The 13,189-nt window shown below is 38.0% G+C and overlaps 1 protein-coding gene across 1 annotated transcript; it reads left to right on the top strand.

Annotated features, from left to right (window-relative positions):
• The first annotated feature begins 880 nt into the window (after positions 1–880).
• On the top strand, positions 881–10,858 carry LOC103509423 (formin-like protein 18). The gene is made up of 3 exons (XM_026823763.1): positions 881–1,026; positions 9,447–9,547; positions 10,005–10,858. The coding sequence occupies exons 1-3, from the start codon at positions 964–966 to the stop codon at positions 10,273–10,275; spliced, it is 435 nt and encodes a 144-aa protein (XP_026679564.1). The 5' UTR covers positions 881–963; the 3' UTR covers positions 10,276–10,858.
• The last annotated feature ends 2,331 nt before the right edge of the window (positions 10,859–13,189 follow it).

Below are 13,189 nucleotides of genomic sequence, written 5' to 3'. Positions count from 1 at the left end.
TTTTTTTTTTTAAGAGGTTTGACAGAGGGAACTGTAACTGCTATGGTCTTATCGTCCCGAAAGCGAAGAGAGAAGGAAACCTTTTTGATAACTTAATAAATGAAAAAAACTCTTGACTTTTAGTTTTACAAATTTTGCATTGGGACGCATCATGCTGTTTGAGCTACTCATTTGGAACCACCCGGGGGGCACTTGTGGCTTTAAGGATAATCCACGGAAGCGAGTAGCATTACCAACCCCAACAACGACAACTTGGTAGCAAAGTATTGGGATGCACGAGGGAAAATGACCTAATAGTCAACTCCGAGCATTTGAAAACAACAACAGTTTTACAAATTTAATATATTTTTAAATTTGTAACACTAAAAGTCAAGAGTTTTTGATTGATTGATTGATTAACAAATCAACGGGTAAAACCCATGTTTTTTTTTATTTATTAAGTTATTGAAAGTTTTACCAAGTGTTATTTTGATATTATTATAATTTTTGATAACATTCTAACCTCAAAAATTTTAAGTGTATCTAAAAAAAGCAGGAGGTTCCATTCTCCGTTGTGGACACACTGGTTCGAGGGTCGATTTTGCAGGGTCTAAGCTAGGGTCAATAGTCCTTGTTGCGGACGCCCACTTAGGGTCTGAAAATAAGGCTGGTGAAACCCAATTCTTTTGCTTGTGGTATTTAAACCAGATTTCACCAAGCCCATGTCCCTCACTCCCAGCCGCGGTATGGAATTTTGTCTTCAATGTAATTTGATGCTGGAGTAAAGGGACTTATCAGTCCTATGCGAGCAGTATAAATAAGCACTATTATTATTATATATAGTAGTAGCCTACTGCTGGAGTAAAGGGACTTTTCAGTCCTATGTGAGCAGTATAAATAAGCACTATTATTATTATTCCCCCTTCCCAGGTACCAGGCGGCATAGCGGCTACGGACGGACGATTACTGAAGGGAGACCAGATCATGTCTGTAGACGGGACAGATGTTCGGGACAAATCCCAGGAGGAAGTGGCTACCATCATGAAGGTAAACATCTCTGCGTGATGGAAAAAAAAAACTAATTACATTTTTGAAACCAGCGCATGAAGACGCATCCGAAAATGTATATCACTCACTCCTATGTTACAAATTCTTTGTTGACCAGTGTTATCAAAGAAATAAAAAATCGTACTCTCTTTGTAGTTTAAATTATAACCACTTGTATTCTATTTATTTTTATCTTATTATTATTTTCTTTTCTTTTTTATTACTTTTTTTGTGGTTTGCTAGAAGGAACTGTAACTGCTAAGGTCTTATCGTCCCTAAATCAAAGAGAGAAGAAGACAGGATTGGAGAAAGCCAGCCGTTCCGAGAACGAACCTTATCCCTTCAGGACAAATTCCGCCCCAGGCGGAAATCGAACCCGCGGCCTAGCGCTTACAAGCCAAGCGTGCTACCATGCAAGCCAACTAGACTGGTAGTCCGAAAAATGCACTGCATATTGCATTTACATATAACACGGCGCTTTTAACCACTCCAAACCAAACTTCAAAATGCACTGCACACAGTATTCACCTTTTGTCAGGCGTTTCATAGTCATTGGGAATGCGAGCGTAATTTACAGTGTTGCCAAGCTATCCGCGATTAGCAGGACAACTTTTTCCTGCCAACAGTATCTTCATCAGGAAGGGGTAAAATAGTGCGTAATAAATGGAATAGGGGACATAGCCAGACGATAAATGGCGCTTGTACTTTGGAATAGGTTTAGTTAGGGTTAATTGTGTATTTAGATAGCAAAGGGTCCGCCCGTTTAAGTGTTTAAATAAATAAATATAGGACGTACAGGTAAAATAAAAAGGAGGGAAAAATTCGTACTTATGTGACACTTTGTATAGTAATGTCTCTTACTTATTCCACAGGTCACCATCCAGTTTATCACCTTCCTCGACGTTGAAACAACAGAAAAACAGAATCCTGACCATATTTCCAGTTGCCACCTCTTGGAGATTTTCATATTCTCAATATTCCGACATACCATAAATTGAATATAAAACACGAACTAAATCTATTAATTTTTCAGGTCTTAACCCCCTTTTTTTTTTTTTTTTTTTTTTTTTTTTTTAGATGAGTTTTTCACCGCCGTTTTTATTTCATAACAATGAAACCACTGACTGCTACATTAAACACATGTGGTCTGTGTCGTAGCATGACCATCCCGTAGTATTTCCTTCATCAAATGGCGAGAAGAGACACAATAAGTAACTGCTAAAGTCTTATAATCCCGAAAGCGAAGAGAGAAGGAAGACAGGATATTAGAAGAAAGCCAGCCGTTCCGAAAACGAACTATATCCGTTCAGGATAAAAGTCTGCCCCGGGGGGGAATCGAACCCGCGACCTAGCGCTTACAAGGCAAACGTCCTACTCTCCAAGCTAACTAGGCTAGTGAACCTGATCTATTTATAATAAAATTCGCCTCTCTCAGCCTAGTTATCTCGGTCGGTAGCTCTAGCGCGTCTGCCTTGTAAGCGCTAGCCCGCGAGTTCTATTCCCGCACGGGGCGGATTTTATCCTGAACGGATAATGTTCGTTTTCGGAACGGCTAGCTCTCTTCTATACTGTCTCTCTTCTCTTTCAGGGTTTCGGGACGATATTAAAACCTTAGCAGTTACAGTTCCTGCTATCAAACCTCTTAAAACCAATGAGAACCGGGGTCTACATCACCAAACTTGACCAAGACTAACTCTTCTCCCTTTTTCACTAATATCTCGATCGCTCCACGTCAGATTGCATCGGAGATTTTTCTATTAGTTAGAAAACAAAATTTCCCACTATATTCACTATTATTTTATTTACTCTCAGTACCGGTCCGGAGTTAGAAGCGGTTAAATTCTTATGGGTTAAAAATAAATCCGGTTAAAAATGTCTGACCGGACAAAAATTAGCCGGACTTTGGGGTCCCCCATCTGGCAACGTTGCATTCATTCACCCAAAAAATAACAAAACAAACATGTCCTCCATTCGTTGTTTTGGTCGAAAAAAATTGCCTTTCCGTTTCGAGTTCAAGGAAGTTTGGTGAAGAAAAAGTAAAAACGCAATTTTATCTTTCATATCTCCCCCAACCAATTTAATTCCAAAATTCTACGTAATTAACAATAAAAGCTGAATTTATTTAGTTAAAACGCGTTAATTTCTCGGTAACGTTGTGATGGCGTTGTAAAGAGTCTCCATGATTGATTAGTTAGTGTGTGTGTGTGTGTAAAGACATTTTTCCATTTCCGTATTTTTGATTTCGTCATAAAAGCAATTCTAGTTTATATTTTCTCATTATCACTAACTTCTGTTGAATACTTTTTATTTTACAAACACACAAATTGATTTTTGTTTTTGATTTTTTCTTAAAAATCGAAATGAGCTCGCGGGCCGCACGAAAGGAGCTGGCGGGCCGCAGTTTGTGCACACCTGCTGTGGAGGGTTGATCGGGGGAACTATAACTGCTAAAGTCTTATAATCCCGAAAGCGAAGAGAGAAGGAAGACAGGATATTAGAAGAAAGCCAGCCGTTCCGAAAACGAACTATATCCGTTCAGGATAAAAGTCTGCCCCGGGGGGGAATCGAACCCGCGACCTAGCGCTTACAAGGCAAACGTCCTACTCTCCAAGCTAACTAGGCTAGTGAACCTGATCTATTTATAATAAAATTCGCCTCTCTCAGCCTAGTTATCTCGGTCGGTAGCTCTAGCGCGTCTGCCTTGTAAGCGCTAGCCCGCGAGTTCTATTCCCGCACGGGGCGGATTTTATCCTGAACGGATAATGTTCGTTTTCGGAACGGCTAGCTCTCTTCTATACTGTCTCTCTTCTCTTTCAGGGTTTCGGGACGATATTAAAACCTTAGCAGTTACAGTTCCTGCTATCAAACCTCTTAAAACCAATGAGAACCGGGGTCTACATCACCAAACTTGACCAAGACTAACTCTTCTCCCTTTTTCACTAATATCTCGATCGCTCCACGTCAGATTGCATCGGAGATTTTTCTATTAGTTAGAAAACAAAATTTCCCACTATATTCACTATTATTTTATTTACTCTCAGTACCGGTCCGGAGTTAGAAGCGGTTAAATTCTTATGGGTTAAAAATAAATCCGGTTAAAAATGTCTGACCGGACAAAAATTAGCCGGACTTTGGGGTCCCCCATCTGGCAACGTTGCATTCATTCACCCAAAAAATAACAAAACAAACATGTCCTCCATTCGTTGTTTTGGTCGAAAAAAATTGCCTTTCCACTCGTATCTTGATCGCTCCACGTCAGAGTGCATCGGAGATTTTTCTATTAGTTAGAATACAAAATTTCCTTCTATATTCACTATTATTTTATTTACTCAGTACCGGTCCGGAGTTAGAAGCGGTTAAATTCTCATAATATGGGTTAAAAATAAATCCGGTTAAAAATGTCTGACTACTCTGACTGGACAAAAATTAGCCGGACTTTGGGGTCCCCCATCTGGCAACGTCGCATTCATTCACCCAAAAAAATAACAAAACAAACATGTCCTCCATTCGTTGTTTTGGTCGAAAAAAATTGCCTTTCCGTTTCGAGTTTCGAGTTCAAGGAAGTTTGGTGAAGAAAAAGTAAAAACGCAATTTTATCTTTCATATCTCCCCCAACCAATTTAATTCCAAAATTCTACGTAATTAACAATAAAAGCTGAATTTATTTAGTTAAAACGCGTTAATTTCTCGGTAACGTTGTGATGGCGTTGTAAAGAGTCTCCATGATTGATTAGTTAGTGTGTGTGTGTGTGTAAAGACATTTTTCCATTTCCGTATTTTTGATTTCGTCATAAAAGCAATTCTAGTTTATATTTTCTCATTATCACTAACTTCTGTTGAATACTTTTTATTTTACAAACACACAAATTGATAAAAAAATGAACGCGAAAACATTATCTTTCCCTTGTGAAAACCACAAGTTTGCTGTTTGTTTTGTAAATCTAGAATCTAACTTTTGTTTTGCTAACAGCACTTTCCTTATCCTATAGGAAGGAAAGTAATGTAATCGGGTCAAAATTTCGATGGTCAGATTTTAGTGTCAAAACACGTTTTGAGGTCTCTAGAGCCTAAATCCAAAGTTTCAGCCATTGGCCCGTGACCTTTATAGATCTAATAGGTACCTACCTACTCCATAATAAATACAAAATACAAGTACCTACTTACTTTTTTTTATGCCTAATCTTACCACAGAGAGTTGTCAGTTAATTCAGAGTTTAAAAGTGTGTCCACACACATTCGATCGACTATGTGTGGACACACCTTAAGAAATAGTTTCTATTCGTAACTAATTAAAAATTGAATTTTCGACCTTTTAAAGTTACTTTTTCGGAGTTTTGACCTCAGATTTGGATTTTTCACAACTTTTACGTAGGAAGCGACCTCTTATTAATAATTTTTACCCATTTGCAACTGCTCCATTACTCTTTGACCGAACGATAGTGAGGTCTGTGTTTTAACTCGACCGTTTTGCATTTGGTTTAGATGTTTATTTGTTTGTTCCGCTATAACTCTCGATTGCCTGGTCCGATTTTGATGAACTTTGAAATTTTGAGTTCCTTAAATCAAGACACGTCGATCCTTTATGACCCTTGTATACTCTTCTGTTCTATCTACCTACAAAAATAATCCCAATTCTTGGTACCTAAATCTATTGTTTTTTTTTTGTTTTATCCCCCCCAAAAAATAACCCCAATTTTTGGTACAAATTTTTTTTTTTTTTTTTTTTTTTTTTTTTTTCAAAATTAACCCTTTTTCAATTTTATTCTTTAGAGTGATTGACAGGTTTATACCTAGGTATTAAAAAAAAAATCTTTTTTTTTTTGATATAGGATATAGGTACCTACATAAGACGTGTAGATACTTTTACTTTTATTCTGTTTTGATACACATGTGTATTACGTAGGGTGGCCCATTTAGGCAAAAGAATCTGAGTGAGGTCTACAGTTCACAGAGTTAAAGTCTTTAATTACTCTTTATTACTTAAGATTGCTTATTTCAAGACCTAAAACGGAGTTTTCGGTCCGTTGTTAACCCATTATTTCAAACTCACTTTTCGGACTCACTTTTCTTATTTCAAACTCACTTTTCGGACCCGGTCATCAGGGTTTAAACTTGGTTTAATCTGATTCCTTAATCCAAGAGTTAAACCGATTGTTTACTCAAAAGTTGGCCTATGGCTAGGTATAACTTAACGCGAATTTTTTTCTTGTAGAATCAGAACTGTGTAATCAGAACGGGTTTAAAACCCATGAGAGCCGAGGCCTACCCAAACCCTTCTCTCTTTTTTCGCTAATTTCTGCGTCGCTCCACTGTTTATTAGTTAGAGAACAAAATTTCCTACTATTTTCAATATTATTTGACATGTTTACTCAATACCGGCCCGGAGTTAGAAGCGGTTAAATATCAACAAGAAAAAAAGTTCGTCTCTTATGGGTTAACATGGTTCTTATTTCACAAGAAAAATAAGGCTTCTAATATAATTATATTTATTTAAATCGGTTAAATACCTATGTATTATTATTTGTGTGTACTATGTATTCTAAATACATTCAACTTATATGTTTTATTTGTTGTTTCGAAAATACTTTTATTTATTTTTATTTTTTTAATAGATATTTAATGTTTATTACTTAGCAAAAGGAAGAAACGAACCTTATCTGTTCAGGATAAAATCCGCCCCGGGGCGGGAATCAACCCCGCGGCATTTAAGACCGGTTTTAGCGTCACCTATGTTAAGCTACGCCGAGGAAGGCCAATAAATGGATGGGTGACTTGAACCTTATATTGGGAATAAGGGAGAACGGGCTCTAGTCTTGATTTTAAATCATTACATGAAAGTAAAATCGAAAAATCAAATCAAGAATGATAATAAACTGAATATTAAACAAATTAGGTAGGTACATAGGTACTGATTTTCTCTAATCACGATCGAATAAACTACGGGCTAAAAAATTCCCGGAGGGACGGACCCAGCTTGTTCAGAATTGAAAGAACAACGATTCTACCACGGTATATTCCAAACAAACTTCATCAGAGTTGAATGAAGCACAATGGATAGAACAAAAGATTTTAAGAAAATGGAGAAACAATAATGGTAATGTTAGTAATAATAGTGGTAGTGATAATGATAATAAGAGAGTTGAAAGAATCGAATGGTACGAAAAAGAATCGAGAGAGAGAAAGGGGAGAAAGAGAGAGAAAAAGAAAGAGAGGGAGGGAGAGAGAGAGAGAGAGAAAGGGGAGGAAGAGAGAGAGAGAGAAAGGAGAGGGAGAGAGAGAGAGGGGAGGAAGAGAGAGAGAGAAAGGAGAGGGAGAGAGAGAGAAAGGGGAGGAAGAGAGAGAGAGGAAGAAAGAGAGAGAGAGGAAGAAAGAGAGAGAGAGGGAGAAAAGTAAATTTGAAAGAAAGTACAAGAGAGAAGAGAACAGGTAGAAAAGAAGAAACATAGAAAGAAAATCGAGGTAGATGGGAAGAAGAAGAAGAGAGAGAGGAATGAGGAAAGCAAAAAAATAAAAATCTGGTGTGAACATCACACGACTTTCCTTATCCTATTGAATGATGCTTATTTGAGTGTTCTTTATCCCTAACTTTTACAATATCTCTAACCGTTTAGTCGGTATAGCTGAAAACCGTCAAAAAACGGTAGAAATCTGTGCAAAAGCGGTAAAAATACCGCCAAGCGCAGCACCTATCTCAACCAAAAGTTTTGTGTCGCATCCTTGATCCTTGTCAGATTTGACATCTACATACCAAATTTCAAGTCTCTATAGGTCTTACCGTTCTCGAGATATTTTGTTTACAGACAAACAGAAGGACAGACAGACAGACACACGGACCAATGGCTGAAACTTTGGATTTAGGCTCTATAGGGAGAGAGAGAGAGAGAGAGAGGGAGAGAGAGAGAGAGAGAGAGAGAGAGAAAAGTAAATTTTGAAAGAAAGTACAAGAGGTAGTCAAGAAGAAAGATAGAAAGAGAATTGAAGAAGGAGAAGGAGAAAAAGAAAGTAAAAAGAGGAAGAGAGAGTTTAAACTTTTTGAACTTTATTTTTCATTAGCATTATCCCTTTCTCTTTCTTCCTTTCTTTTCTCTCTCTCTCCCTCCCTCCCTCTCTCTCCCTCTCTCTCTCCCCCTCTTTCTCTCTCTCTCCCCCTCTTTCCTTTTCTCTCTTTATCTTTTTCTTCATTCATATATTTCTCGTATTGTTATATTTAAGAGGAACTTTGGAGAAAACTTTTTCCCTCTCTCTTCTCTTCTCTTCCTCTTCCTCTTCTCTTCTCTTCTATTACCTCTTTCTCTCCTGTTCTCTTTTCCGTCTTGCTTTGACCTTATAACATAAAGAGGGAAGAGTACAAAAAAGGGACCTTTTTTCTCAAGACATTCGCATGAAGTTCTCTCTCTCTCTCTCACACACACAAATATTAAAAAAAAAAAAAAAAAGATTTGACAGAGGGAACTGTAACTACTAAGGTCTTGTCATCCCAACTTTCACAAAATTAGTTGTAACAATAATTTAAATATTCTAAATACAAATACCTATGTATTATTCCATTCTGTTGTTTTCAAATAGTTGACTATTAAGTCATTTTCCCTCGTGCATCCCAATACTTTTCTACCAAGTTGTCGTTATTTGAAAGGCCTTTATTCCATTCTATGATTCTATTATGTAATGTAAATGCAGTTTCTTTGTGTTATTCTCTTTTCCGTCCCCTGTTCTTGTTAATTATTGACCGAACGATAGTGAGGTATATGTTTCAATTCTTTTGGTTTGGATGTTTGTCTCTTTGGTCCGCTATAACTCGCGATTGCCCGTTCCGATTTTGATGATATTTGGCAACCGAGTTTAGAAGATCAAGGATCGATGTGCCTTGATCTTTTGGGTTCCAAAACTGAACTGGGTCCATTTTCGGTCCTCTTTTTTTCAACAGTTCTCAATAAATTTTCAACACAAATTGCAGGGCGGTATCCTGGTGCACGATATATACCCAGAGGGAGTTTAGAAGATCAAGGATCGATGTGCCTTGATCTTTTGGGTTCCAAAACTGAACTGGGTCCATTTTCGGTCCTCTTTTTTTTTTGACAGTTCTTAATAAATTTTCAACACAAATTGCAGGGCGGTATCCTGGTGCACGATATATACCCAGAGGGGGCTGCCGCCAAAGATGCAAGACTGAAGTTCGGAGATCAGATCCTGGAGTTGACAGGGGAGGATTTCCGAAACATCACCCATGCCAAAGCGATGGCCCATCTAAGACTGACTCCTGCCAAGGTATGGGAAAAGAATAGAATTAGCCCGGATGCCCAAAATTAACATGGAAAAATTTCTTGACCCCGCCGGGAATCGAACCCGGGTCTCCCGCGTGCAAGGCGAGCGCAGTGACCACTACGCCATGGGAGCTGACTTATGATTCTACTATTCTACAGGTGACAAGCGGGAAGGTGCCACTCCGTGTGTCCCGACTTAAGGCCAAACCCTGCCCTACTGTCCCCTCTGAACCCAATGCTAATGCTACCACTGGGGAAAAGTAAGTCAATTTTACCTAATTTAGAAAAAAAAACATAATTTCCGTATACTTATTACTTTCTATTACCCTTACGTATAGGGAACCTATACAAGGTAATGAGAAAGTATTGCAATCGGTCCAATTTTTTTTTCTTTATTCTTCTTCCCACTTATTAATCGTATTATTTATTTTATCCTTCTTTTTCTTTCACCCTGCGGTTTTTCAATATTTTTTCTTTTTTTTTTTCTTTTACTTATCGTTTGTTTTATTTTAATTTTTATTTTACCCCTATTATTTCAGTAGCTTGTTTATTAATTTTCTTTTTGTCTTTTCATTTTATCCTCGGAATTTTTACAAATTTACTTTCATCTTCGCTGCTCATTATTTGCTTATTTATTATTTTTTTTATTAATTTTACCCGTAGATTGTTTATTAATTTATTTTCTGTTTATTTCTCTCCCACCCCCCTTCCCCCCAGTCCTCTCACTCCCACCGATTCGACTCTCATACCGGGTCCCCCAAACGGTCCCCCTCCGCCTAGTCTCATACAGGGTACGTCGAGTCGACTCCTTGAGTCGTCCCTACTCGTGATCGCCCGGCTCTCGCGCCTCCCCCCCTCCCCCACCCTGAACTCGGACGGGGATTTGTCAGACGAAGAGTCGACTCTGGTGACGTGTTCCCTGAGATCGAGACGGTTCTCCTACTGGTCGTTCCGGAACAAGAAGAAGAAAAAGCTGAGTTTACCCTAGATGAGTCGACTCATTAAATTGATGAGTCGACTCGGAGTCGATTTCTATTAAAATAATACATCTAGGAAGAAGAAAAAGTTGGCTCAACTCATCTCCTCTCCCACCCTGAACTCTGATGGGGATCTGTCTGACGAAGAGTCGACTCTGGTTTAGCAATATGTGAGTTGACCTATGTATCATATATGGAAGAGTCGACTCTTGTGACGTGTTCTCTGAGATCGAGACGATTCTCCTACTGGTCTTTCCGGAACAAAAAGAAGAAAAAGCTGCGTCTACCCTAGATGAGTCGACTCCTATTCAGAAATTAAAGAGTCGACAACTGTTCAGAAACAGAAGTTGAGTCGACTCCTGTTGAGGAATGAAAGTAAAAATATTGAAGAGTCGACCTTCTCACCCCTGTTTAACAGATGATTCGACCCGTGTTGAGAAATAGAAGAGTCGGCCCTAGATGATTTGACTCTGAGTCGACTCCTTGAAAACAGAAGAAGAGTTGACCCCTGTTAAAAAACGAGCGAGTCGGTCCCTGTCGAAGAAACTAAAAGTGTCGACCCCGTGTTAAACAGAAGAGCCCTGTTCGGAAAAAGAAGAGACAAATCTCGGTCAACCTCTGTAAAGAAATAAATGGACATGGTTTCAGGACCACGTTTTATTTCCATTTCCAGGTGAAACTCGTAGTTCTAAGAGACACTGTGACCAAAGAAGATGACCTTCTGGAGTTCGTGGACGTTGAATTAACCAAGAAGGCAGGCAAAGGATTCGGCCTCAGTTTGGTCGGTCGGAAACAAGGCCCGGGGGTATTCATATCAGATCTGGTGAGTGAATAGAACCTTTTGCCACTGCCCATATGGATCAGAGAATTGTCCATCCCTAAACTTTTGTTATGGCTTCACGAATTATGGCTCCGACCTTCGCTGAAAATGAAACAAGCTGGGTGAGGTAGGTATTCCATACCTCGGCTGGGATTGAACCCACGCCCTCCTGTTTACCAGGCGAGCGTCTTGACCACTACACCACCGAGGAATAGGAAGACATGGGTTCAATTGCTATCGAGACAGGGAATTGGCTATCTATGGCTGTCTTCATAAAGGAGCTGTTTCAATTACCTACCTACTATTACGTATACATAATCTTCTTTACCTATTTCCTTATTATTTTATTATTACCACTATTCAATGTTTGTGATTATAAATTGAAAAGATTCTTTTCGGCGCGAACGACCTACTGTCCCGTAGTGTTTAAGTCCCAAAAAGTGAGTTTAGACTCGCTTTAAGTGAAATTCATCATAGTTATTTTTCGTGGTCCTTTGACGGCCAGAGTCGATAAATAAAAATAATAATAATAATAATAATAATAATTACCTATATTATCATTGATTTATGTGGGAAGAAAAAAAAATCAGGACTCAATACCTAACATGAACTAAAAGTTAGAACAATTGCATCTCTAATAGAGTTCGACCCGTGTGTGAATTGCCTTGTTGTTCAACTTACTTTATCTTCTATGAAGACTTTATAATCTTATAACTTATAAACCAGTCTTCTACTTGATTACTTATTTATAACATTGATCTATAATCCAATACTTCTGTTGAAAAAAACTAGGTAGGGTCAAGAGGGGTAATTAGGAACGATTTTTCCAACTTTTTTTTATCGACCTAGGACTCAAAAGATACATATACCCCCCTTGACCCTAGATACTTAAGAAGAAAAAAAAAAAAAAACTAGATAGACAGGTAGGTATGTACTAAAAAAAAAATCTTCAAATTATAGATAAAATATGCCTAGGTATAAAAGTATAAAACCTTTGTACATTTGGTAGTGGTGTTTACATAGATAGGTTTAATATGTTTACCTACCGTGTATTACGAGTGTATTGTATTATTATTATTAGAGAGATTTTGCACCCTAGTTAGGGCTGATTGAGAGGCTGACGAAAAACGCCGATCCCGTCTGTATACGGGAAAAGGCGAAGAAAAAGAAGAATAAGATGAAGAAGATAGTTTTTGCACCGCTAACTTAACGTGACGATAATTGGAACGTAGGACGCAAGTTGACCTAGTTTTCGTCAAATAACGTTAAAGAGGGGACGCTAATTTTGGTTGCAAAAACTCGCTATAATTACTCATGATAAATATTGGTAATTATTCAGAAGCCACGAGAATGAAAAAGAAAGCTCCCTTTGTGCTTGACCTAACCCTATATAAACACTGATCACTGCTCATTTGTGACAGCTCCTTTTTGTAGAAATTTTCCATTGACGTGACTTCTGAACAAGTACCGATAATATGTACTCTTTCTGCCTTTGAAATTACCCTTAGTTAGGACATTTTTTGAAATGAAATTGTGTATAGGTATGTTATAATTATAAGTTATAAGCCTATAAGTTAAATAAGTATTGATAACTCTTACTAAAAACTAAAATCTCGTTGAATTTGGCGGACTCATGTCTACTAGAGCTAAGGGTTCGACTCCCTGTCTTGGTCGTAAAAAAAACCTCTTGTAAATTGACATTTAAGGGGTGTGGGTTCATTTTCTCCCCCGCAAATAGATACATACATATAAAGTTCGTGAGATCGGAAGAACGCCAATTCGGTCCCATGACCTTTTTTCTTAAGGTAGTCGACTACCAATTGGGTCCCGGGCTTACTACCAATTGGGTCCCGTATACCTGTAATGACTTGGATGAAATAAATAAAAGTTTTAATTTTTAGCAATATTACAACGTTCTTTTTTCTGTTGTTCACAAGTCGAAGAAATGATTCTGTTTTATTCGTACTTAATACATCATAATTTTCCGAGATTTTTCAATTCAGTCACCAAAATTTTCGGTACTTATTCAGAAGCTATGACGGTGAACTCTAGATTGAATAATAAGTTGAATAACAAAAATACCCATTTGTTTGGTGATCACAGTG

The sequence above is a fragment of the Diaphorina citri genome, unplaced genomic scaffold, assembly GCF_000475195.1.
Source record: "Diaphorina citri unplaced genomic scaffold, Diaci psyllid genome assembly version 1.1 scaffold497, whole genome shotgun sequence".
Classification (NCBI taxonomy): domain Eukaryota; kingdom Metazoa; phylum Arthropoda; class Insecta; order Hemiptera; family Psyllidae; genus Diaphorina; species Diaphorina citri.
The sequence above is the reverse complement of the archived record's forward strand: the minus strand, read 5'-3'. Positions and strand labels throughout refer to the sequence as shown.

Excerpts from the sequence above, each read along its gene's own strand:
- LOC103509423 (XM_026823763.1), top strand. The coding sequence starts at position 964 with ATGTCTGTAGACGGGACAGATGTTCGGGACAAATCCCAGGAGGAAGTG. Across the intron at positions 1,027-9,446 it reads AAGTGGCTACCATCATGAAG|GTGACAAGCGGGAAGGTGCC; the intron begins GTAAACATCTCT and ends ACTATTCTACAG. Across the intron at positions 9,548-10,004 it reads AATGCTACCACTGGGGAAAA|TCCTCTCACTCCCACCGATT; the intron begins GTAAGTCAATTT and ends CCTTCCCCCCAG.